This window comes from Rasamsonia byssochlamydoides, assembly GCF_041956645.1.
Source record: "Rasamsonia byssochlamydoides strain NRRL 3658 unplaced genomic scaffold VTN77scaffold_122, whole genome shotgun sequence".
Classification (NCBI taxonomy): domain Eukaryota; kingdom Fungi; phylum Ascomycota; class Eurotiomycetes; order Eurotiales; family Trichocomaceae; genus Rasamsonia; species Rasamsonia byssochlamydoides.
Genome location: NW_027192505.1, coordinates 20158 through 45494, shown reverse-complemented (window position 1 = coordinate 45494; position 25337 = coordinate 20158). Strand labels below are relative to the sequence as shown.

Genomic DNA, 25337 nt, shown 5'->3' with positions numbered 1-25337 from the left:
TTGATCCTGCCTTGCGGGGTATTGTTTCCTCATGCATCGCTGTGTTGGACAGCCTCCTATTTTGTTGGTCCGTAACAACTATATATATAGAGAGTGCAGTCAGGAGTCTCTGTCTACTCTTTTTTTCCTTTTTCAACAAACAGGAACAGCAGATCAAGCAGCTACTAACCTAGACATGCTACTCTGTATATTCTTGTTGAATAGTTAAAAATAATGACTAAAGACGCATTCATGCACATCATTCACTGCAATTCAAGTGAATAGTTCCAACGCCGGTATCGGCTATTGATTGCGGGCGGTGAGCAGCAGAACCAATCACATTTGCTTCTCCTGGCTGATCATCGGAGAACAGAAGCTGTCACGCCCGTCATAACTCATCAAGCTTCTGATTTTATCACCCACCCCGTGGGGTAAATTATGACATAGTTCAACCTCCACAGCTTTCCACTGTCCTGCGTTGCCTCCACCCGTCGAGACTCGTCTCAATTGCTGATTCTCGCGTTCAATACTCGGTTGCCAGCTAGAAACCATTATCCCCCACCGTCGACCGGTTGAGTCACCTCACCCCGCCATGGCGTCTCCGTTTCCCCCTCCTCCGGTCGATACCATCGGTTAGTATAACCTACATATATCAGGATTTGCTTGCTATGATACCAGTTGTGCCATCTATCTTGCAGGATCTAGACTGACAATCATACAATTGCAGACTGGAACAATGTCGGTTTCAAGGTCCGTGAAGGTCTGTACAGTACAACACAAATATCCATGCACCTATCCATCTGTATATATTGACTGAGTGCCTACCTGGCGACTAGTCAACGGCCACGTCGAATCGCACTTCTCCTACTCCGCCGGCGGCACCTGGTCCGAGCCCAAGTTCGTCGCCTCGCCGCTCATCCCGCTGCACGGCATGGCGCCCGGCCTGAACTACGGACAGCAGGCGTACGAAGGGATGAAGGCCTTCCGCCACGCCGACGGCCGCATCACCATCTTCCGCCCGGACCGCAACGCCGTCCGCATGCAGCGCTCCGCCGAGTTCGTCTCCATCCCGCCCGTCCCCGAGGAGCATTTCATCAAGTGCGTGAAACTCGCTGTCGCGGCCAACGCGGAGTATGTCCCGCCCCATGAGACCGGCGCGGCGATGTACATCCGTCCGTTGATCTTCGGGTCCTCTGCCCAGCTTGGGCTCAATCCGCCTGACGAGTATACCTTCGTCGTCTTCGTCATGCCGACGGGTGTCTACCACGGTGTCCACGCCGTCGACGCCCTCATCCTGGAGGACTTCGACCGCGCCGCGCCAGAGGGCACCGGGTCGGCGAAAGTGGGCGGCAACTACGCGCCCGTGCTGCGACACAGCGAGAAGGCCCGCAGGGAAGGGTTCGGCATCACGCTGCACCTCGACAGCAAGACGCGCTCCGAGGTCGACGAGTTCTCGACGTCGGCGTTCATCGGCGTGCGCAGGGACGGGGATGCCATCACGCTCGTCGTGCCCGATAGCAAGAACGTGATCGAGTCCGTGACGGCGGCGTCGGTGTGCGACATCGGCGCGAAGATCTTCGGGTACAAGGTTGAGAAGCGCCGGATCGCGTACGACGAGATCCGCGAGTTCGACGAGGTGCTGGCCGCGGGGACGGCGGCGGCGCTGGTGCCCATCCGCAGCATCACGATGCGGTCCAAGAACGACAAGTTCACCTTCAATTGCGGCGGTGAGGAGGGCTCTGGCGGGGAGGTCTTCACCAAGCTGCTCAAGACCCTCAAGGGGATCCAGAACGGTACCATCGAGGATAAGTTCGGCTGGTGTACCGAGGTTGAGCGTCCGCCGGAGGGGTTCGTCGAGGCGGCGGGTGGTGGCAATGCGGATAGAAATGGCACGGTGACCAGTGTGCCATGAAGAATAAAACAATAAGTAGAGTCTATACAGATATGGATGAACGAGATAAAGGGATATATAAAAAAAAAGTGATGAGAATACCCGGAGAAAAAAGAGAATCGAGAGAAGAAGAAACGACTTCGAAAAGGATTCACTTGTCTTGGAGTCGAGATAGATAAAAAAAAATCTCGGGTTCATTGTTGAAACAAGACAAAAAAAAATACCATCTCGGTCTATTCAATACAAATACTTTCATTCTGCTCGCCTGCTGCTGAATTGATCGAATAAATACATACGTACTACTCCAACGTGAAGACCCCTATGTGCCAAGGTAGCTGGCTAAGTATTTACAGATGAGCCAAAGGGGGGTGGGGGCATAGACAAGATACTGAAAAGAGACGAAAGTAAAAACCACGACATCCACCTGCGACACCTGCACTCATGCATTATGTTTGAATGCTGCACTGGTCTTGCCTTCCAAGAGTCGTCCTCCTCCCCCACTCAGTCAATCATGACATGATACCAGCACGAAGATCGACGTCAACCGGCGCACGTGTAACTTGATGACTAGCAACTAGCCAGGTCCGACCTGAAACCCCTCTTCCTGGCAACCCTGATGAGACCAGTCAACTCACGCAACCCGAGGGACCCGTTTCGGCTGCTTGCGCATCTTCTGCTCCTTCCCCGTCGGGAGGATGTCGCCCCGGCTGTCGTCGCCGCTGCTGTCGGTGCTGTCCTCGTCATCCTCAGTGTATTCACTGTCACTTTCGCTCTCGCTCTCACTCTCACTCTCGCTATCGGAACTTTCGCTGTCGCTGGGCGGATCAAAAATGCTCTTTCGCGGTCGAGTCGGGCGACTCCCCCGTTCAGGAGCCTTCTCCTGTGCCTTCTTCTTCGCCTCCTGCGTCGTTTCCTCCATCATAGCTTTGAGAGACTTCAGATCCGGGCGATTTGAGACCCCGTTGGAGAGCCGGGGTTTCTGCTGCGACGACGACATTCCCGGAGACTGGGTGCCGTTGACAGCCGTCCAGCCACTATTGAAACTGAAATTGGACGCACTGCTCTTTGTCGCGGCAGCGGATTTCTTCCTCTCGATTGGCGAGGAAATGTCGACACCATTGGCAGGCTTGGAGGAGGTGCGCTCTTCGCTGGATTGTTCCTCTTCTTCTTCCTCAGACTTGACGGACTCGTCGGACTCTTCGTACTCGTCAGATTCATCAGACTCGTCGGACTCGCCAGATTCAGAATCACCAGACTCTGACGAGGACCCGGAAGCTTCATCATCCGAGGCATCCTGACCGGCCTGTTCCGGTTTGATCTTGGTCGCTGAAGCGACTGACGCTGGTTTCGAGGCAGGATGAGCTACGGACGCCGACGGCGACCGGTGCCGTTGCAGCATTTCAGCTTTGCTAAGCTCAGCCTCCTCCGCTTCTTCTTCTCTATCTTCCGCATTATTTGAATCGTCCGCGGCCGGCTCTTCAGGCGTCTTCTCTTCTACATCTTCTTCACCCTTCTCGTCTGGCGAATCCGAATCGGTTTCTCCGTGCGACTCCGGCGTGAGATTCATCTTCGTGATGGACCGTGTGGCCGTAGTCTTGGTTCGTGCCGGCGCTGGTGCGTCCTTTTTGCCATTCGTCTCCTGCACAGACCGAACCTTGTCTGTCGGTGGCAGATTGTTGTCATCGGATATTGAAGACTGTGGGGCTGCATCCTTTTCTGTTGTCTCTGCAGGGACCTTACTCGTGGTATCAGCCGGCTCGACAGACTTCGTCTTCGGCGCCGCTATCTGAGCGCGTGTCTTTGTGGCAGTCTGCTGATCACCTGCCTTGGTGCTGGACGGGGACTTTTTGTCCTCGTTCTTTTTCAGCGACTGCCTTTGTTTTGTTGGTTTGTCGGATGGTGCCACCTTCGAGGAATCTTCCTTCTCTCGGATCAGTTTTTGCTTCTCCTCCAGCTCCCGTGCAAGTCCCTTGAGTCGGCTTCTGGGGTATTTCTTGGGCTTCTTTTCCGCCTCCCTCATCTCTGACCAGCAGGAAAATGCACTTCGCAGCAATTCAAGATACTCAGAATCTGCATTATCATCCTCTGCCGCTGCAATCTTTCGCTCCCACTCTGCCTTTTCTTGGTTATGCTGGTTCTCCTTTTGCGCCGCTTCAGACTGGTATTGCTGCAATTTCTCTTGGGAAACATTCGGTGGCCAAACAACTGAAACGGTCGACTGGGTCCTCTCCGCGGACGCAGAAGACGTTGACGTAGCTTTTGACAATTTGGAGCCCGTCTTGGGAGTGGACCGTGGTGCTGCGGCGGCAGTAGGCGTGACAATTGACGTTTCCTCAGCGAACGACACAGACCGGCGCTGCTCACTCCGATCGCCCGGCGAATCCTTGCGCAGGGCTGAGGTTAGCTTCTTCACCTGTTCGACGCCAGGACTGAACGCCTTAGATGGGGTGTTGTCATTTGGTTGGCTCAACGAGGAGCGACGGTCCGAGAGGAAGCTTTGAGTGAAGAGAGGGGTGCTATGCACTGGTTGACGCTCGCCAGGGCGGTCTCCGTCTTGGGACAAATTGGGCATTGTCGATTTCTTCTGTGGGCTTTTCGTGATACCTAATCCCAAACCCGGCTTGGGCAGATCCGCGGGACGCTCGTCGAAACTGGGACGCCTTTGCGGACTTGAGAAGGAAGGTGCACGCTCACGTTTGCGCGGCGGTGATGAGGTGACGGGTTGTGGTTCGGAATTCTCTGGCATCACGAGTAACTTGTCCTTTGGTCGGGTCGACGGAGTGCTGGACAGATCCAGGCGAGGTTCTTTTTTAGGCGCCAGCTGCTCAGAGCTCTTCTTCCGCTTGCGATTCGCTGCAGCCACAAATCTCTGTGCAAACGAGTCCTTCAGATCCTGAGAGTTGTCAATGACAACCACGGGGGAACTTCGCTGCGGCGGTTGCCGCTGGTTCTTTGAGACGGGCGGTGAAGTGGGTTCGACATCGGTCATTTCTACATCTTGGGTCTGGTCGGTAAGACGAACCGACTTCGGCGATGGTTTCGACCCAGTTTCACGCACTGGCTGATCCTCTTCCTGTTCTAGTTCTTCCTGTTCGGGTTCATCCTGTTCTGGTTGCGATGGCGGCGACGGGAGCTTCTGCACGGGTTCAGGAACCGGTTCATTAACCGGTTCCGAGAGAACTTCTTCTTCAACATCCTCGACAGCCCCCTCTTCCACAACTGGAGGAAGGGGTTCCGTTGTTGGAACAGGAGTTGGCGAATCGCCAAGTTCCTTGCTCGCCAAACGTACACTGGACTGGGAGTCGTGGACTAAAACGGGGGATTCGCGACCCCAGCGAGGTGGAGACGGAGGTACTGCAGGTTCATCCCGCTCCACCGACCGTACAGGCACGTCCCGAAGGGGAATGCCGGCATTGGACACGTCGTCGCTGGTTCTACGCTCGTTGCTGCTGTACGGCTCGCTCAAGAAGCTGTCCGTCAGTGATTCCTTCCGCGGTTCCTCCTCGATCGGAGAAAACTTGGAAACAGGAGGCTTGGTCTTCTGCGACTTTCCCTTGATGCGTTCGTAGTCTAGCGCCGCCTTATCCCAGTCCTGGACCACAGACCCGTAGCGGACAGGAGCGTGAGTAGGTTTCTGAACGACACGGACGGTCGCACGCTGGTCGAGTCCATCCGAGCGGGCCTTGCCATTGTTCACAAAGACGTCTGCCACAGTCAAGTCGGCATCGAGGTCGTCCTGGTCGTGTTCATCGTCGAGAAGCTTCTTGATCTCGAGAGGCCTGCCTCCCATTACCGTCAGCGGCACCACTCCATCCGTGAAGACGTCCCAAATCGAATGGATGTTCTGCACTTACTCAGCGTCCGGTCGCAGCTTCTTCCATTTCTCTTGTATCATGCCCGCCAGCGCGCCCAGAGTAACCTCTTCCGGGTTGCGCAGCGGGATGAGGAAGCTGACCGGCTTCCCGGCCGCGCCATTGCCATTCTTGTCCGCATCCTCCTTGTTGCGGTCGCCGAGGATAGACCGGATCGAGAAGGACGACGAGGTGGTGGGCAGTTGCTCGCGGGGAAGGACTTTGATGGTCAACCGGATGAAGACCATGGGTAGGAGAAATTCTCAGTGATGTAATACTAAAGGATCAGTTCTCTGAGAGGCCAGGAGAAGTCAAGATTGATCACGATCGGGAGGAAATAGGCGGTGAGAGGAGGGGCATATCGCTGAGAAGGACTGAGAAAAGAAATCTTGTGTCGAGCGCTGCGTTTGGGGTATCACTGAACGGAGGTGCAGATCGGGGAAGCGATGAAACACAAAGAACACCAAACACAGGATGAAAGAAGAAATGAGAAAGAGATTCACCGCCAGTGAGAGTTCGTGGACTCTCAGGGTGGATGAAGTCAGCAATTGTGAGACGTCGAAATGATTGTTCTGCTGCAGTTCTTTTGCGGGCGAGCGAAGAAGCTTGGACCAAGCCGCGGTCACAACACGTCCCGAGCGCGACATCCCAATCGGGAAATCTCAAGTCGGGGCGGAAGTCATTATCTAATCTCAACCTCTCTTTCATCGTATCTTGTTGATGTTTACTATCATTTCTCTGTCAATTTATACTTGATAAATCTTAACTAAATTGTGTTGAGACAATTGATTGATCATGCAAGCCTTTCATCAGGAATATAGTAGGGAGTCCGCCTGGAAAGGAGATAATAAAACTCATCCCCACTATAGGTACATCCCGGGAGCAAAAGTCTCTAGAGAAGCATAGACCAAGCAAGTATTTTCTCAGTCGAGAGAAGCGAGACCTGTAAGGCTTGTATTTGTATATAGCAGACAAAATTAGAAGATATACAGAGGCATATTATTTACATTCGTCGATCGATGGTCGTATACGATATCGATCGCAAACATATCGTACCTGTCTCGCCACAAGTGAACCGGGATACCCAACCCCATCCAGCACAATATGCAATTTGAATCTCCTGTACATCGCTGTATAGGTTACAACCTCCCGAAAAACCTCTCAATCTGCCTCCCTACCCAGGTCGATCGCTCCTGGATCTCAGACACCGTCCGAACGCCTTCCTCGCAGACGTACGCGTCGAACCCATTAATCATCTCCGGCTGCACCCATTCAAAGTAGATATTCTTTACCGAGACGGTGGCCTTGACGTCTTTCTGCTCAGTCTCAGCCTGCGCCTGCGTCTTCAACGACTCATCGATCACGTTCAACCCTTTCACGCCATTGTGCCGCCATGCCTGAATCACTTCTTCCGGGTTGTTCTCCTCGACGACGTGGGCGTGCGGATCTCCTGGTTCGGCTACCTTCTCTAACTCACTGAGTACCACGATCTTGGTCGATGGAGACACGCAGCGAGCGCTCAGGATGGCAGGCAAAGAGCCCGTCTTGTTGCTGACGGCGCCGTCCGCGGAGATGCGGTCTGCGCCTAGCAGGAAGATATCTACCCCACCAGACGCCAATGCAGCGGATGCGTCTGTGTAGATACTGATATGGATGCGAGGAGCGTCGGACCGGGAGCGGAAGTCGGAAAGGATAGAGGACGCGATAGTGACTCCTTCGTACAGGGGACGAGATTCCAGGACGCGGAGATCGACGAATTGAGCCTCCGATGCAATAGCTGCGTGGACGATACAGTCGCGAATGGTCGAGCTTGCAGAGAGGGTGAGAATGGTCAAGGACTCGTTTTCTTTCTTCTCGAGAACGTTTCTCTGGATATAGGATGCAAAGGCGTCGCTGACTCGTGCAGTCGTGGTCTTGCGCTTCTCAATAAGCCGGTCGATCGCGGCCAGAATCCGATCCCTCTTATTTTCCTTTCCTTCAGTGTCGAGCACTATGGGCTCAATATCGACCAGCGCAGCAATCAGCGCGTTCAGGATCGGCGCGCCCATACTCTCTCGTCCGTTCTTCCAGAGATGCCAAGCGGCCATCCGAACTTTCTCCCACCATGCTTCAATATCACCACCATCTGGTCCGCCCATTTCCACGATCGTCTCACGAAACACCCCCAAGGCGATGGCAGCCAACTGTCGCGAACCACTCTCGTGATCCGTCTGCAGACGCTCCAACCCAGCTGCCAACGTCCGTCCAGCGGTAGATTGCGGACCAAAGTCGCCCTCGAACCACACCCGTCGCAGGGACTCCTTCAACCGGGGCACTCCTCCAAAGGCCTCCTCGTCGGTGACAGCAAGGACAGCATCCGGATCATGCCATTCCCACCCTTCATGCTCCCAGTCCGTCCGAATGCCCTCCTCGCCCCGGCCACCTTCCTCTTTGCTCTTGAGACGGAAACCGAACGGGTAGACGGTCCATTCGCGACCGATATCGGGATCACCGAAGGAGTACTCTTTGCCTTTGCGGAAGAGGGTCAGGGAGGAGGGATCGAGCGTCGTTTCTTCCTGGAGCTCGCGCCATGCCGTCGCTAGGGGGACTGGATCGTTGGGGTCGATACTCCCGGAGATAGGAGCCAGGCGGTGGCTGTAATCAATCAGATTAGAAAAGGCAAAGCATGAAACGAAATAGGGAAATTACTGGAAACTTGCCAGTATGTACTCACTTGCCCACTCCGCCGAAAGAGGGCCACTAGGGGCTTCTTTCCAGCCGGTGGATACCCCTCTGGAAACTTGAATATGAATGACGATACGACGGCCCGTTTCTTCAGTGGTTTTGGTTGTTGTTGCTGTTGCTGAGCCGGTTGCGCCTCCTTCTGCGCGGTATTCGACATGGTTCCCCTGTAAATACTTGACCGGCTGTGCCAGCGAGTGGCCGTGAAGAGACTCTTTCTTCTATTTAATTGACATGAACTTGTCAAAGCCTTTTTCAGTTCACACATGCATGTATTGTCCTTATTGTGTCGTGTTAGCGTATCGCGAATAGCTGTCACTCCGATCAAGACTCTGTCATGCAGAAGTTGCGTCACATTACATCATGTGGGGCAGCGATAACGATAACAGTTATCCAACACTGCAGCATCCCGCGTGAGACTTCCTTTTCCTTTTTTTTTCCCTCCTTTTTGTTTGTTTTTAGAAGAAGAATACAATGCCAGATATCTCGCCCTGCGATCATAATAGAGGCTGTGGATAGGATGGTCTTGTAGCAGTCGCGGCGGACGAAAAGTTGTTGGGTCATAGCCAAGAGAAAGACATGGTCTGGTAGCATGATCTGGAAGATGTTTTCTTGTCATCAATACTGTGAAATTGTCAGGAACTACCAAGGCATGCAGTGTATGTCTGTTCGATGGACACGAGCAATAAGCTTGCTTGGATACAGATCACTCGATTGGCCAATTGAACTCGACATGAGTGGCAACAACGAGGGGGAAAAGCACAGACAGTACTCCGTACTACGTTGGACAAATCCCCTGGCGAGGCAACAGACATATACAGAAGACCACTGTGGTGATAGAACATCCAATTATACAGGACACAATTATGGATTATCATGAACCAGCCACTTGATACACTACCACCAATCTTTCTAGTCCTGAACATCACAGGATCAACACCCAAAATGGAAGCAAGTCAATACTTTTGAATTCTCGCCAATGCACCAGACATAAACCCAGCTCCAAATAACGAATATGCCACCGCTACATATCAATCATATCACATAATATATGTATTATACATCATCATTACACGGTCATCACATCAAGTCCGGCGCGGTAAAGTACCGCTTGAACCGCTCAACCTGGCACAGCTGCAGCTGCACTGCCACGCGGTGGCAGCTCATCAGCAGACTCGGGAATCGCACCGCCCAGAAGCGTAGATAGCCCTCAGGCAACCCACCAATGTGTGCCTTGAGATGCTCCGACATGTCGTTGTAGTGGTTGCGCTTGTTGCGCAGCGCTCGCAGCAGATCGAGCATCTTCGAACCCGTGTACTTGCGCTGCTTGCCCAGGCTGTCCTTGAACTCCTTGGGCAAAAGTTTCAGAAAGTCCATGTCGGGGCCCATCACATCAAGGGCCACTGATTCCAGGCACTGCAAAGCAGGCGACGGTGGATCTCGCGGTTCGAACTCGAAGTGGTCTGACATATCGCAGAGGAAGCTCAGCCGCTCAGCAGCTGACCAGAAGAATGGATGCATGAGGACAGTGGTTGCGTCGGGCCTAGTAGGATTAGGACATATTACCCAAAAAAAAAAAGAAGAAGAAGACGTGAAAAAATAAACTCACCGTTGACGCGGATCCAACGACAGCATGCTGCGAATGAGGTCGTCCGCCTCAAAAGCATAGTCGCCCAGGCGTTGCAGGTCGTCCAGATTGTGATTGCCTTTGACAATATTGGCCTCGCGCATGAACTTGCCGTCTTTGTCGTATGGATGGCCGCCGCGTGTGAGGACGTAGTAGAACACACAGCCCAGCGAGAAAATGTCAATCGCCCGTGTCGCGCGTCGGTTGGTCTGCGGATCCACCACCGCCGGTTCAGAGGACTCGGTGTGCTGGGACTCAGTGGTTGATCCATTGTTCACCGTCGCGGGTTGCTGATCGTCATCCACCAGCAGTTCTGGGGCCCGCCATCCAGATGTCCCTGCAGCATGCGCCGTTGTGGCCCGGAACGAGCTCTGGTTGTCCTCAAGCTTTTTACACAGGCCAAAATCGGAAATCAGGAGCCGCAGGGCGGGATTCTTGCTAAAGGCCCGACCGCGTGGCTGCGCCACCAAGATGTTCTGCGGTTTCAGGTCGCGATGGACGATCTTCAACGAATGCAGATAGCGCACACCGGCAGTGATCTGGCGCAGGACGTCCGGAACATCCAGACCGCCAGCCACGAGCTGCGGGAAGTCACCAGGCCTTTCAACCACGTCCTGCAGCGACGCTGGACACAGCTCCAGCGCGATGTATAGAAATCCGGCCGCCTGCTCACGGCAGTAGTAGCGGATCACATTGCTATGGTCGTCACTCTCTTGCAGCAAACCGACCTCGTGCGAGGCAATGTCATAGAACTCGACCAGCATCCGCTTCACTGCGACGTCACGCCCGTCAAATGAGCCCTTGTACACCACAGTACCGTGACTGCCATGGCCCAGGACCTTATCCGTGTAGACCTTGAGTTGTCCGATCCGGATGGCGCCGTCGACCTCGACGATCTCGTTGGACGCGGTGCGCGCCAGCTGTATGTCCGGTTCGAGTCGCGCGGGCGGTGTGAGGGTCTTGATCTGGTCGACGATCTGCTCCACGCCTCCCTTTTTATTCCCATCGGCCTCGGCAGTCCCGGGCTTGGGTTTCCGCTTGTGCGCCTGACCACCCCGCCGGCCTCTTCGGGCTTTCTTTTTCTTTTCAGGTTCTGGTAGGGCCAACTCTTCCACATCCTCGTCATCAGCCTTGCCATCCCGCACCCGCGACGGCTCGCGAATCCGCACTTTGGGAGTGGCATCCGGGGCAGGACTGGGCGATGATTGTCGAACCGGCCGCGGGGTCGCCGCGCCAGGATCGAGAACATCCTGCTCATTATCGATGTTGACGACCTTCTGCGGGGTTTCCGGTTCCGCACGAACGCCTGGGGCCGGTGCCGGACTGGGCTCCCGCTTGAAGGGGGTATGCGGAACGTCAACAAGTGGGGATGACGGAGGTGTGGACAGCGGCTGCCCGTACGCAGCGATGATGTTCTTGAGGTCGAGCTTCTGCCTCAGCAGCTCCTGCAAATGATGCGAATTGAAGTAGACGAACAAGCCGATAAAGAGTAGGATGAGGGTCACGAAGATATCGAGAGCATTGTCCCAGCCCTTGCGGATGATGACGCTGTTGCGCAAGGCGGGCGGCGAGATCAGGTTAGACGGCGCTCGAGCGACGTCCCGGGGAGTGGCATTAGACTGCTCTCGCGCCGCAGAGGGGCCCGCGATGCTGTGGATGGTCCGCCGGCGACTGCCGCGGTTGTCCCCGCGTGCAGGGTGCTCATTCAGGGCATGGACTCCAGCAAGGGCCTCGCGCTGCCGGGCGAGATCAAGGCTCAATAGCGACTGGCCGTCTTGGAAGAAATCCTTCTCGTAGCATTGAGCCATGGCTGCGCGGCCAGTGACCAGCGGGTAGGTAGATTCGGACATAGCATACCAGCCCCCAGCGTCAGTGCAGTCAATATAGACGCGCTGCTCCATATCCGGGGAGGTTGCAAAATCGGGATCTGGGGGCTCCAGCGGCTGGGGAAGGAGGACAAGGGGTGTAGGAGAGTCCGGGGATTCGACGTTGATCGGGCGGGCGACGTCGAAGACGCGGACGACCGGACTGGAGAAGCGCTGGGTATACCGGGGCCGCTCCATACGGGAGTGATCGAATCCCAGGACGACACCGTCGTGCATGCTGTAGATGTGGCTCTGGTCCATGGTACGATAGTACTGGCTCTGAAGATCCATATCGCGATTGTTGGCGGCCCACTCGGAGTACTTGAGAGTACAGATCGGGGCGCCCGTCTCGGTGTTCTGGATGGCGACGGCATACTCAATGCGGCCGATGGTGAGAGTACCGGTAGTCGGCTCGCATTCCTCCTCGTCATCTGGATCAGCCAGACGGTCGACTGGACGGCAGCTCTGCTCGGGAGTGATGGGCCCGCGGGAGCTGAAGACGCGGAGAATGTTGCCGGTGCGAGCATCAACGGTATAGAGGGTGGTCTCCTTGCGTGCGGTGTAGGTGACGGCGGGATCGGTTCCGGAATACGGGGTCTCATCGACGAGATCCTTGACGGTCAGACCTAATTTCTGGAGGCCTCCCTGAGGCCCTGGACTGTAGATGTAGAGGCTGCCGTCACGGCTAGGCTCCACAATCCAGAGAAAATCGTCTTCGGGTGAGGTGGAGTCGGAATCGAAGTCGGAGGCCGATGACGACGCAGTTCGATTAGCACGGTGGTAGATGCTTTCAACCATCGGGCTGCTAGGCACTTCCAGAGCCCAGCGGGGAGCTCCAGTTTTGCGGTCTCGAGCGTGAATGGTACCGTCAACGGTCGCCAGCAGGACAAAGTCCTCAACCTCCCAGTCCTGCAAGGACCGCGCTTGGAGCTGCGGCACCAGACCAGCAGTGTGGCTGCTGGGCTGGGCAGGAGGGGCTCGAACGGCGCGGCCAGAGCCCGCCAGAGCCAGAGTTGCCAGGGCGCTCACATCGTTGTCCGGATTCCCCTTCTTCACGTCCGGAGGAGCATGGGGATAGGTGTGTCGGAAGTAGGCATTGGGGGATTCGTCTAGAACGGAGTGGCCGGTTGGGCCTGGAGCCAGGGAAACTGCGGATGACACGATCCCGTCACGATTCTGGCTGTCGAGTCCATGGGCCAGGGACAGCTGCTGCGGAGCTGTTAACAAAAGGGAGGGGAGGAGTAGGAGGGCGACGCTGGCCGGGAGAGCGGTGGACGTCGATCGGCCGGGCAGCTTCCACCGCATTGCGAAAAACAATTACGTCGAGAAAGCAAAGAGGCGGAACTCGTTGCAGATGAGGATGGAAGTCATCTCATGGAGATTGGGACTCGAAATGCCGTCGTGCGTCGAATCAGGGAGAGAAGGGAGAGGACGAGGTCCAGGAGACCCCGGAGAGAGAAGGCGGCACCAAAACGGAGGGAGGGGGGAGCGGGGGGAAGAATGAAATAGAGGGGAAATTCAACAAGGGAAGAAGGGGCAGAGGAGAGAAGAAGGCGGGGATGGATATGGAGGTGATTGAGAAGATGCTACGGAGTAGATGAAGACGAAGGGGGGAGACAGGGAGAGGGAGATGGACTGGCAGCAAGTCTGACGGTGAGACGGCAGGAGAGCCAGAACAGCCAGGTGGTGCGCGTCAAGGTCGAAGAGCATCGAATCGATTGGCTGCCTGGCGGCCTGAGGCTGGCACACCACAGGCAACAATATTATTGGTTGAGGACGCTGCACACAGCCACTCCATCAATTCATCGCTGACAGCAAGTTGTTGGTAAATCCTTGTTATTCCAATTTATTGATTTGTTCAATCCGTACTGGTGTTCCACCAACATTCCTCGAGATGACGGCTTACGTGTGCCGCTTATCTTAGTCTCGCACACAAAGGAAGCAGATAAAAATGCCACACAAAAAATCCCAAATGGGGAATCCCATAAGAATTCTCACTTGTCAACAGGAACACAAGATCCAGACAAGCACTGCTTGTTTTGTAGGCAACAATAGAATCGTTAACAGGCAACGATTGACGCTGTTTTCTGGAGACTTCAACCGTTAGATTCTAGACGCCCTCCTCATCCACGTTTCATCCCGACGGATCCGCGCGTCCCGGTAAAGATCCCCACTCACACCAAAGTATATACTCCATCACGTCCCACAAATTATTGTCATTATTATCCAGCATAATGTAGAGCGAGACCAGTATGTCGACCAAAATCAAGCAAAACGCAATGCGTTTTGAGATATGTCTCACAAGGGACGAGTCAATCCCAAGATCCTATCTACTGTACATTCCAGGGCCCAGATGTTACCCATAACATAACCAGATCCAAGTAGCCCATCTTTCCTCCGACTCAATCGGCGGATGCATTCAAGTCGAGAGAGGAAGATTGATGGTGCCAGTCACCAGCAACGGACCAAACCCTAACCAACCGCGCAGAAACAATCAATCCGACCCGAAGACCCGTATTACAGTACATTATACACGCTAGCCAAAGGCTCCCGCATTGGCAGCCGGCAGACCATCGATGGCGATGGAAGCATCGATGGACGCATTATAATAGAGGAGCAGATATCCCAAACACCAGGTAATGGTAAAACGAAAGGCGAAAAGAAAAAGAGAGAGAACTTTTATTCACCATTGATCCTTGATCATCCACATCACCATCCCGATCCACCCCATCGCAAACACCACGGTGAGGACGCCCGCGCCCGCGCGGTCGGCCGTTGAGATAGGACGGAGGATCGACCCCGTAGCATCCGCCAACGAGGAACTGCCCGTGCCGGCGTTGGGATCGCTGGTGCTGTTCCCGCCCGTCGTCGAGGTCACGGGCGCCGGGTTTTTGTCGGCGCCTCCGTCTGCGCCTCCTCCCTGCGACTGGAAGGCCACCAGGTTGTTGGCGAAAAGACTCAGCGTGCTCATCTGCTGCTCCAGACCCTGGGTGCCGTCCCAGGTGGGGTCACACCACGCGATCCCGCAGTGGTCGCCGTCGCTACCCCCGGAGCACTGTTTGGCGGCAGCCAGCGCAGACTGCTGCAGCTTGGGGATGATCTGTCCGGCCGTGTAGGGGGCCAGAAGGCTGGTGAAGGCGAGCCAGGACGACAGGAACCCTTTGAAGCAGATCTCGTTGCGGTTACAGTTCTTGGGGACCTCGCAGGGCTCAACCATGACATTGCCCCCGTACTGCTGCGGGAAGAAGTTCCTCCAGATGGTGCCCAGCAGGCCGTCGATGGCAGATTTCCACTTGGGGTCGGCATTTGTCTGAAGCCATTAGCGATGTTCGTCAGACGAGGGCGATGCAACCTACCATGTTGTACATGTAGGCAGCCCCCATCAAGTATGTCCCATAATTGTAGGTCCACTGGTCGTCGTCGTGGTCCTTACACTGGGACTCGACACTGGTGCTGTCCGCGATGTCCCAGGTAGCGGTGTTGAGCAATGGCGTGGTGGCGCTCCAGTCCCAGATCGTGTTCGCCCAATTGGCATAGGTCTGGTTGTTGGTGTAGCGCGCCAGGCGGGCGGCCAGCTGGAAGATACCACCGTTGGAGATGGCGTTCTTCATGGTATAGCCGGGCTCGGAGGGGAAGATCTGCCAGCGCAGGCCGCCATTACAGGTGGCGTTGTCCCAGCGCGGGACCTGGGTGTTGAAGACAGCCTGGGCGAGGGACAGCCAGGACGGCTTGCCATCGACGTCGGGGTAATTGAGCTCGGCGGCGGTCATGGCGGCCAGACCCCAGAACATCTGGTCATCATTTCCCTTCAGGCGACCGTCTATCAGATCCTGCAGACCGGGTCGATAGGGAGACAGGGTCCACCTACCAGGTAGATACTCCAGTTCTTCGGCATGTAGTCGTAATTTTCACCAGCCTGCCAGAGCATGCCCTGGTTGGTGATGTCGTTATAGGAGTCGTCCCCAGTCCAATGCCAGTACTGGATGAGGGTCATGAACATGGCGCCGCCTTCCCACCAGGTGCCTTCCAGTTTTCCGGGAATCTGACCGCTCTGGTTGCCGTTATAGTAGGATACCATGTCATAGGCAGCGGTAGAGGCCGCCTTTTTGAAAGAATCGCCATCGTTGAGGTTAATAGTCAGTTCCGCCTTAGCAATATGCGTCGTGAGGAGGAGCTGTAATAGTAGGATAAGGATGCTAGGAAGCTCCATCCTGGTGGCTGAACTCAAGGCGCGAAATAGGGACCCCGGCAATCATCGAAACGAGAGGGAGCAGAATAAAAATGAAGAAGAACAAAAAGAAAAGGGAAGGATGGCTGGTAAGGATGGAGGTGGACAGGGAGGAGATGAGGAGGACATGTGGATAGCACTGGGGAGGGAACCAAGGGTCCAAGGAGGTGTGCATGTAAGTAATGATTTCCGAGTCAGGCAGGGCATCCATGATTGCAGTCAGGTTCTCTCCCAGCGTCACGGAGATCAGAAGGCTGTGCAGAGCCAAGACACCGCATTGGGAAGGGATTCCGTGACAGTCCTAATTCCATCGTTTCTGGATGGATGGGTGAGCAATAAGAAAGAGTGAATCGACCGAGCAGAAAGGTTACCGGGCATGGGTGGAGGGAGGCAAACGGGAAATCCAACGCCAAGAACCAAGGCTGAGAGCGGGTGGTTTGCCTTGGCCCGCAGTGGAGAAAAGCATTTTTATTATCAGGCAGAAATGGGTCTGGTGATGCTATCGCTATGGATAAGACGTCATGGTTAGAGATTATATACTCTGTACGGCACTACAAGTTGCATCAACAACAAGATATATAGATCAGTGCTTCTGTTCTTTAGACTTGATCTCTACAATCACTACAGACTACAGAGTACTGTACGGAGTACGGTGTACCTGGTCTACGTAATATCTGCTTAATCAGATGGTCTTTTGTCTTCTCCTTTCCAGCCCCACGGCAAACCCACTATCGCCCTGCCCCAGGATATCTGTGATCCCACCATGCAAGTGGCAACAATGCGCATCATTTCAACCCGTTCTCCTGGACTCTCTGTGCAGATTCAATGACGCCCAGGAAGTATGATTCTCAGCAGGCGTTGAAAACACTACCTAACAATAATACTACCAAAGTACGGAGTTGGAGTAGGTTCTCTTCAACAAATAATGCGGGGAAAACAAGCGCCCGCCCAATGCCGTTTTTACGCTCGCACTTGCATCCTTGTCAGAGCAAGGCTTGGCAGTCTGCTTTGTTTGGTTTGGTTTCATTCATGACAAGGAGCCCCCACCATCGGATCAGCCTCAATTGCCCAAGTGTGGTGTCTCTTCCAAGAATAGGAATTTGTTGGATGCACTGTCCAGTATGTGGTCCTGAGGCAAGCGAAAATAAAGACGCAGAATAACGGGCTGCGTTAGTCCATATCATATATTGCTATCCTGTTGTGGTTTTTTCTTTTTTTTCTTGAAATTTTATCCTCCGCGCAGCTGTACAGAGTACGCTGTACTGTTAAGTCCCGCATAATAATAAATAATAATCATCGGGATCAGATTCAAGCCCCGCCACGATACACAGACCTGTTATACCACGGCCTATGGATCGCAGTCCATGGTCCATCGCCTGTCGGAGACCGAGTTTTAAGGATGGAAACGGAATCGAATCGCCCCATCCGGATACGACATCCTGACCCAGTGATCGGATTAGGAATAACATTGACCCGAGGAGATACCTTGAAGCCTCAGGCACACAAAGCGATGACAAATGGGAATACGAATCCATGGACTTGCCCAGCTGATGGACAACGGGCGAAACTATAATGGCGAGTGTAGAGTACGACTCTGCCCGTAACAACAGTATCATAGACTAAATCAATACGGGCAATTAAGTAAACTGTACTAGTCCATACGACAGTAAAGACTCCTTCTGTACTTCCAGATACAACACACTGGGCTAAACAAGTGCTAGAATATATTTATTTGCATGCGTTGCGTTCAGAGGACGACCGGGAACACTCCCATCCAGACATCTCCTTGAAATAAAAGATCAATTGGGGTTCTTTGAACTTTCCCCCAATCAGCCTACACCTACTTGGATCCGTAGGAAGAACCATAGGAAAACTAATAGGATTGAAGAATAATTTAATTAGTTCTCGAGGCCACTATCTTCTCTCCTTTGGATCCTCAAACTACCAAACAGGCATCGTCGATCATCACTCTATCGTGCTTCACTTATACCTTTTTCTTTTTTTGCTTTCTTGCTTCTCTCACATGCGTTCACGCTTCCGGGGAGCGGCTCGGATAATGTTGTCCACACGTAGCAAGAGCTATCATCACGTTAGTATATCGCCTAGATCAGTAAAGAAACAACAGGACAAGGACATACTTCAGCAGCCTCCGATGCAGACGACACCACCGCCCTCTTCAGCTTGTAACTCTCCACCACTCCCAATTCCCGCATGTCCGCGATGCCACCTCCCGGCGTCAACAGATCCAATCCCGAGCTGGTCATTCCCCGGTTGATCGCCTGGCGCAGTCGCGTCACCAAGTCGCTTGAGTCCAGACCAGCATTGTCCGCCAGAATCGTAGGCAGCTGCTTCAGTGCCTGGGCGAAGGAATCCACCGCCAGCTGCTTCTTACCCGTCGTGTTCTGCGCCGCCTGCTCGACCGCCTTGGCCATGATCATCTCTGCACATCCGCCGCCAAGCGTCACCTTGGGCTCCTTGACCGTCTGAGAAAGCACCGCGAGCGCATCGTGAAGGGACCGCTCTGCCTCGTCAAGCAGCTGCTCGGTAGCGCCACGGAGCACAATGGTACAGGCCTCACCCGCTGCCACACCAGAGAATTTGATCAACGTGTCCTCGCCAATGATGACCTCCTCAATCAGGTCGCAGTGGCCCAGCTTCACCTGCTCGGGATTGTCGAACGTCGACGCGATCTCACCGCCCGTCACCAGGGCCAAGCGCTCCACGCCGTCGAAGTCAGCGTGCTCGATGGACACGATACCCGCCTCCGTGAACAGTTGTTCTGGCCAGTTGTAGATGAGCTGCCGGTTGACAAAGCAGTTGATGCCGTGAGCCTTGATCTTTTCCACCTTTTGGCGCATCTTTTCACGCTCGGCTTTCTCCAGCTCCGCCAGCTTGCCCGTCGAGTCCACCTTGACTCGGGCGCCAAAGATCTTGATCTTGTCCGTATCCATGGCCGTGTTGGCGACCAGAATCTTGGCATTCTCCAAGCGCTTCGGCTGGTTCACTCCGATTTTCTTGTCCAGGATGAAACCCTCGTCCAGGTAGGAGTCGCTGAGCTTGCCGCCGGGCTTCTTGATGATCTGGATGTGGCTCAGGTCGGTTGAGCCCTTCAGTCGGAGCACGGCATCACAGGCGAGGCTAGCGAAGTGGTCTCGGTCCTGAGCAAGGACCTTGGAGCTGAGGGTGGTGCGTGCAATCGCGTGCAGGTCTTTGCGGAACGCCACGGGGTCCTGGCTACGGTCTACGGCAGCATCTGCCAGAGCATCCAGGGCAGCACGGCAAGCTATCCGGTATCCTTCGATAATGGTCTGAGGGTGTATCTTCTTGTTTACCAGCTTCTCAGCCTCTCGCAGCAGTTCCGCCGCCAGCACGGTCACGGACGTCGTTCCATCGCCAACCTCGTCATCCTGCACCTTGGAGATGTTGACCAGCACCTTGGCCGCTGCGTTGTCCAGTGCAATCGCTTTGAGAATCGTAGCGCCATCATTCGTGACCAGAATCTCTCCTGTCGATCTGTTGTCGTCGTAGAGAATCAGTAAGCGAGTCCACAATCACATCACAATAGAAACCCCGCCCTCCAGCTCTTCCATGACACATACGCAGACTGCAAGATCTTGTCCATTCCCTTGGGGCCCAGAGTACTCTTCACGAGATCTCCCACGGCGATGGCGCCCACAAAGGCTGACAGCCGGGCGTTCTCACCCTTCTCCTCGGTGACATCTTCGGCGAAGATCTGGGTGGGGTTTTGGAAGGAGGAGGCAGCCTGCGGGCAGTCAGTTAGACATCGCAGTCGTAGAGGATGGATTTTGTCGACCAACCATGATGCTTGAGCTCAATACTGCAGTAGAAACCCCTTAATAAAATGCGAGCAGCCAGGTTGGAATCAACACGCTGCAACTGTCTATCTGGTTCTGTTTGGTGTCGGCGGCGAGGAGAAAAGTTGGGTTGGGATGTGGCCCGAGCTCTGGGTCTCCGCTGGTTTGTCTCCGAGACAAAACGGCGAATCAGTGGCAGCTCACGTCTCTGCGATCAACCTCCTCTGCTATCTGCCCATAGTCACCCTCTGACAGATTTTCTCGCGATTAAGGCCTGGAAATGGCTGAGACGGAGGATACGGTCGACTCGCAGTCCAACAAACGGCCATTGTCTGCCGTGGAAGGGGAAGATACTCCTGTCGAAAATGGTTGGTTCGACACTCTTCCAGCAGTCGCAGAGTCGAACTCAGAAGCTTACTGTCTACAGGAGAAGAATCCTCGTCAGAAGATGACTTTGGACCGGCCCTCCCTTCGGCAGCGCCCAAGAAGAAGCGACGGAAGCTCGCCTTCGAGAAAGTCTACGTGAACGCGCTGCCGGCCTCGCCTCGCTACTCGCGGTCGCTGATGCACAAGGAGCAACTGTCCTACGTGACCATGACCCCGCAGACGGACTTTCTGATTACCAGCTCCGTTGATGGCGTCGTCAAGTTCTGGAAGAAGATGGCCGTGGGCGTCGAGTTTGTCAAGGAATTCCGCGCTCACGTCGGGGAGATCACCAGCACCAGCGTCAGCGCGGACGGGAGAAGTTTTGCCACGGCAGGAGTGGACAAGACGATCAAGATATTCGATGTGATTACATTTGGTACGTGTCGTGCAATTGACGTTGCGCACATGGCTTTGTGTGGTGATCCGGTAACTGACTGCGACGCTCAACAGATCTACTGGCCATGTTTACGTTGGAATTCACACCACGCTGCATCTGCTGGGTACACCGACGGGCGGCGTCCCTACCGCTGCTGGCCGTGACAGATGAATCGAGTAATAGGATCTTCATCTACGACGGCAGAGGGGAAAACCCTCAACCCTCGCATACACTGACGTCCATCCATCGCAAGCCGGTTGTGGCTATGGCCTTCAACAACGCCTACGACTGCGTGATCTCCGCCGATGAGGCCGGGATGATCGAGTACTGGCGGCCGTCAGACGGCTTCGAGAAGCCGGACAACGTGTTCCAGCTCAAGTCGTCGACCAACCTGTTCGAATTCAAAAAGGCCAAGTCGGTCCCCTCGTCGATCACGATCTCCCCGTCGGGCCACCAGTTCGCGACGTTCTCATTCCCGGACCGCCAGGTGCGCGTCTTTGACTTCCCAACGGGCAAGTTGTATCGCACGTACGATGAGTCGCTGGCGACCATCATCGCCATGCAGCAGGCGGGAACAGCGCTGCAGCAGTTCGACGAGGTCGAGTTCGGACGCCGACTGGCCATAGAGCGCGAACTGGAGAATCCAGTGACTCAACCGAAGGTCAATGTGATCTTTGACGAGTCGGGCCATTTCATTCTGTATGGCTCCTTGATGGGCATCAAGTGCATCAACACCTTCACCAACCGGGTCGTACGGGTGTTTGGCAAGGACGAGCCGTTCCGCGCATTGAACCTGGCGCTGTACCAAGGCCAACCGCAGAAGAAGGGCGTGGTGACGGTCTCGATGGCAGCTAGTGCGAATCCGCTGCTTCAGGAGGCCGAGGAGCGCGACCCGACGCTGATCAGCACGGGCTTTGGCAAGGTGCGCTTCTACATGTTCACCAACGAGACGGATATTTCCAAGAGCTCGCGGGATATTCAGAACGAGAAACCGCGTCAGACGGGCGATGAGGCTGTGGCGAACAAGCCCAAGCCGACCGAGTCCGGGACGACAGCGATCCTGCACACGACCATGGGCGACATCCACCTGCGGCTGTTCCCCAACGCGGCTCCCAAAGCGGTGGAGAACTTCGTGACGCACGCGCGGAATGGCTATTACAACAACACCATCTTCCACCGGGTGATCCGCAAGTTCATGATCCAGGGCGGCGACCCCAACGGTGACGGGACGGGCGGCGAGTCGATCTGGGGCGGAGAGTTTGAAGACGAGTTCTCGAGTCTGAAGCACGACAAGCCGTACACGCTGTCGATGGCGAACGCGGGGCCCAACACGAACGGGAGCCAGTTCTTCATCACGACGGAGAAGACGCCGTGGCTGGACGGCAAGCACACGATTTTCGGCCGGGCGGTGCAGGGGCTGGACGTGATTCACAAGATCGAGAATGTGAAGGTGTATAAGGAGAAGCCGGTGGAGGATGTCAAGATTGTCAGCATTAGTGTGATGTAACACCATCTTGGAATCTATTTGTAGAATAGTAATGATTGTAGTTGTAGACACGAATAGGAAATATATCGACGAACAGATGCGTCTATCCATGTTGAATTTCTACTCGCACCACCGGAATATGAGAAATAATTTATATCTAGACACTTAATTCCCGACGTTCTAAAAAACAGCGATTTTATATATCTCCAATATATAGGCTGATAGCGGCGCATCCGACTATCCCACACAAGAATAATATAAATATATAATCCTGAGGCAGGAACCTTAGATATTCACATAGTTTTCTACAACCCCAACACCCCTCGCCAGCTCTTAGTACTCATCTTCCCAGGCTAGCCGAAGGTCTTTTTTTTTTGTCCATGTACCAGGTGGTATCACTCAATGCCATCATCCCTGGCTACGAATGAGGTCTCCTCGGTGCTGTCCAGGGAGGCCATATCGGTACGTAACATATACATTAAAGTCAGCAACGTAGACTTGTTATAGATAGTCAGTCCGATTGGTGATGTTATTGCCTACCTAGCTAATCCTCACCTTCTCCTTCCGCATCCTCCGCAACTCGACCCGACTCAGCTCTGTGAAATCGGTACACCTACATATCTACCTAATCTAAGAAATCAATCGGTCCCCGGGACCATTCTGTCTCCGTCGACAACAGACAAAGAAATGAAATCAACCCCCTCAAAATTCTTTATCCCAGGTTTTGTAGAGAAACCGCCGGAAATGGAGGAGAGTGCCATCCAGAAACTCGAACAAAGAGGATTTGCTTTGGGGTATATAAACCGGTCAACTCCCATCCCTGCCCGCTTGCCTCCCTCGCTCCTTGCCTGCCTACCTGCCTACAATACCTGAGGATTATCCTACATCACATATCACAGTGTTGAATTTGAATCTACTAATCTACTCATTCGCGATCGTTGATCGATTCTTCTGAGCTGCACCACACATTCGTACCCAGTGCTTACAACTTACAAGCAAACCGGAGTGTCGTCAACCCATCCAGCAAGCGAAGGAGACGGGTTTCTGTTTTTCTGATCTGACCGCGTCTGTTTGCCTGTCTGTTGTCGGATGACAACGAGAATCACGCCACCGACAACGACACCGACGACGAGAACGACAACGAGAACAACGAAACCGAGACCGATACCGAGGAAAAGACACGAAGAAGGCATGGATTCGGGCACCGAGTTTGTCAATGCAAATTTGATAGTGGTTGTGTCGTGCAGTAGGAGGTACGTTTCGCTATTTTATACCGACAGTGGTAATGGATCACGTCTCACGTCTCGTTTCGCAGTCTCACTCCCTTCGAATTTTTTTTGTCATTTTTTATTTTCCTATAATAAGCCTTTTGTTGCTTCTCTTGCAGCCCCAGGAGAATATTCGCATCTGAAGTGTTTAGTTTAATTATCTGCAATGATACATGTACATACATTACTGCTTGTTGCTGCTGCTTTCAACCCGCTCGAGCGTTCATCAGTTGATCAGATCAATATTAACCAAATCTCAGAGCGATCCATATGCCAGCCACATGGGTATTTCTGTTTGTTTGTTAGTTGATTATTGTTGCTCCTTTCTTCCAGCACATGCATGTTCTTTCCCCCGCCCTCCCTCAACCTCAGAAAACAAAAGAAAGAAAAATAACCCTTCCAAAATTCTAGATAATTCCTCATCATTAATATATGGTCGAGATCAGAACAGAAAAAAAAAACACTCAACTCCGTACGCCAGTCCAGACCAAACCCAGACTCTGCCTTCCCCCTTGCATACCCGGTGAATGCGGGCCGAGACAGGAACGAGACGAGACGAGACAACAAGCAAGAAACACGACGACGCGAAAGGAATGCGACAGAGCGATCACTACAAAGCAACTCGTGACCGTTCGATCAGTCGGCGGAACTACTCGCTGACCGGTTCTTTGTGCAATCTCGATCCTGAACCGGGGTTCACGCCCCCGTTCCGACTCGTCGAGCCCGGCCCAGGTCCAGGCCCAACAAGCGTATGTGCGCTGGAGATGTCCGTCCGCGAGCTGCTGGCGACAAACCCCGGATCGTCGACGGGGGCAACGCGCGTGTGTACCGTCGCCTGATGAGGACCCCACATTTCCGGATTATTGCCGATCGCAGAACCGGAGGCGCCGGGGGAACTGTTGCTGTGCTGGTTCGAGCCGAAAAGGAAACCGGTTGACCGGTTCTTGCCGCTGGCCTGACCGAGTCTATTATTGTCTTCGCCGTGGTAGAGACCCTGATGTTTCTCGTCGTATCGCCGCTTGTACCACGTGCCCACCAGACCGATCGTGGTGAAGCCAACAAAGAGAACAATAACCATCAAGACCCACCGCCAGTGGGTGGACATCCTGTAGGATAACACCAGTCAGTAGAAATTTTAGCGGAGGTTGCTACAGACATACCAGCTCGGCGGACCAGGTGTGTCGGCCGTGCTGGCCGTCGTGGTAGCCGCAGAAGCAGCAGTCGTCGTCGTCGTTGGGGTCCCGGTGTCCTGTCCCCCCGAGCTGCAATAGTTATTGTACCATGTCATCAACAATTGGCGGTCAGACTCGCTGGTGCAGGAGGTATCGCAGACGCTGTCAGGGGTCGTGTGGAGAGTGGTGAGCAACGCCGACTGGCAGAAGCAATTGACATAGGTTGCTTGATTGGAGACGGGAGCCGCAGGAGGCACACATCCGTCCTGAGCCTGTTGAAGCGTCGTGCAGGAGAGGGCACAGGCGGGGAAGGCGGATGACGCGGCGGTTGGCAGAAGATGGACATCTTGGGCGAGGGCGGGTGAGAGAACGAATGCGGTGAGAAGGAGGAGGATGGTCGAGAAGGAGAAGGAGATGGAGATGGAGGAAGAGACAGACAGGCTGGTCGTCAGCCGGGGAGGAAGTCGAGCTTCCATGACGGGTCGTTTCGGACCAGGCGTGATGGAGGATTAAGAAAGGGGAAAGAGAACGGCGGATGGACGAGGATGTCTCTAGAAAGAAACCATTTTTCTTTTCTTCTTTTTCCGACCAGGGAGAGCAACGTAGCAACGAACGGCAGGGCCCAGATAGCG

The 25337-nt window shown here is 54.3% G+C and overlaps 8 protein-coding genes across 8 annotated transcripts; 2 read left to right on the top strand and 6 right to left on the bottom strand.

Annotated features, from left to right (window-relative positions):
• Window positions 1-571: 571 nt before the first annotated feature.
• Window positions 572-1891, top strand: VTN77DRAFT_1350 (uncharacterized protein; the record flags this gene model as incomplete). Its single annotated transcript, XM_069417072.1, has 3 exons — window positions 572-611; window positions 707-739; window positions 816-1891. The coding sequence occupies 3 exons, from the start codon at window positions 572-574 to the stop codon at window positions 1889-1891; spliced, it is 1149 nt and encodes a 382-aa protein (XP_069272991.1).
• Window positions 1892-2501: 610 nt separating this feature from the next.
• On the bottom strand, window positions 2502-5969 carry VTN77DRAFT_1349 (uncharacterized protein; the record flags this gene model as incomplete). Its single annotated transcript, XM_069417070.1, has 2 exons — window positions 2502-5649; window positions 5725-5969. 2 exons carry the CDS (start codon window positions 5967-5969, stop codon window positions 2502-2504), a joined length of 3393 nt encoding a protein of 1130 aa, XP_069272990.1.
• An 891-nt stretch (window positions 5970-6860) lies between these two features.
• On the bottom strand, window positions 6861-8602 carry VTN77DRAFT_1348 (uncharacterized protein; the record flags this gene model as incomplete). Its single annotated transcript, XM_069417069.1, has 2 exons — window positions 6861-8355; window positions 8421-8602. The coding sequence occupies 2 exons, from the start codon at window positions 8600-8602 to the stop codon at window positions 6861-6863; spliced, it is 1677 nt and encodes a 558-aa protein (XP_069272989.1).
• A 920-nt stretch (window positions 8603-9522) lies between these two features.
• Window positions 9523-13239, bottom strand: VTN77DRAFT_1347 (uncharacterized protein; the record flags this gene model as incomplete). The annotated part of the gene is made up of 2 exons (XM_069417068.1): window positions 9523-9985; window positions 10052-13239. 2 exons carry the CDS (start codon window positions 13237-13239, stop codon window positions 9523-9525), a joined length of 3651 nt encoding a protein of 1216 aa, XP_069272988.1.
• A 1378-nt stretch (window positions 13240-14617) lies between these two features.
• Window positions 14618-16144, bottom strand: VTN77DRAFT_1346 (uncharacterized protein; the record flags this gene model as incomplete). The annotated part of the gene is made up of 3 exons (XM_069417067.1): window positions 14618-15244; window positions 15291-15740; window positions 15803-16144. The coding sequence occupies 3 exons, from the start codon at window positions 16142-16144 to the stop codon at window positions 14618-14620; spliced, it is 1419 nt and encodes a 472-aa protein (XP_069272987.1).
• Window positions 16145-18181: 2037 nt separating this feature from the next.
• On the bottom strand, window positions 18182-19983 carry VTN77DRAFT_1345 (uncharacterized protein; the record flags this gene model as incomplete). The annotated part of the gene is made up of 4 exons (XM_069417066.1): window positions 18182-18241; window positions 18301-19675; window positions 19762-19925; window positions 19981-19983. The coding sequence occupies 4 exons, from the start codon at window positions 19981-19983 to the stop codon at window positions 18182-18184; spliced, it is 1602 nt and encodes a 533-aa protein (XP_069272986.1).
• Window positions 19984-20257: 274 nt separating this feature from the next.
• VTN77DRAFT_1344 (uncharacterized protein) lies at window positions 20258-22286 on the top strand (the record flags this gene model as incomplete). Its single annotated transcript, XM_069417065.1, has 3 exons — window positions 20258-20345; window positions 20405-20779; window positions 20854-22286. The coding sequence occupies 3 exons, from the start codon at window positions 20258-20260 to the stop codon at window positions 22284-22286; spliced, it is 1896 nt and encodes a 631-aa protein (XP_069272985.1).
• A 1896-nt stretch (window positions 22287-24182) lies between these two features.
• VTN77DRAFT_1343 (uncharacterized protein) lies at window positions 24183-25181 on the bottom strand (the record flags this gene model as incomplete). The annotated part of the gene is made up of 2 exons (XM_069417064.1): window positions 24183-24639; window positions 24694-25181. 2 exons carry the CDS (start codon window positions 25179-25181, stop codon window positions 24183-24185), a joined length of 945 nt encoding a protein of 314 aa, XP_069272984.1.
• Window positions 25182-25337: the final 156 nt, after the last annotated feature.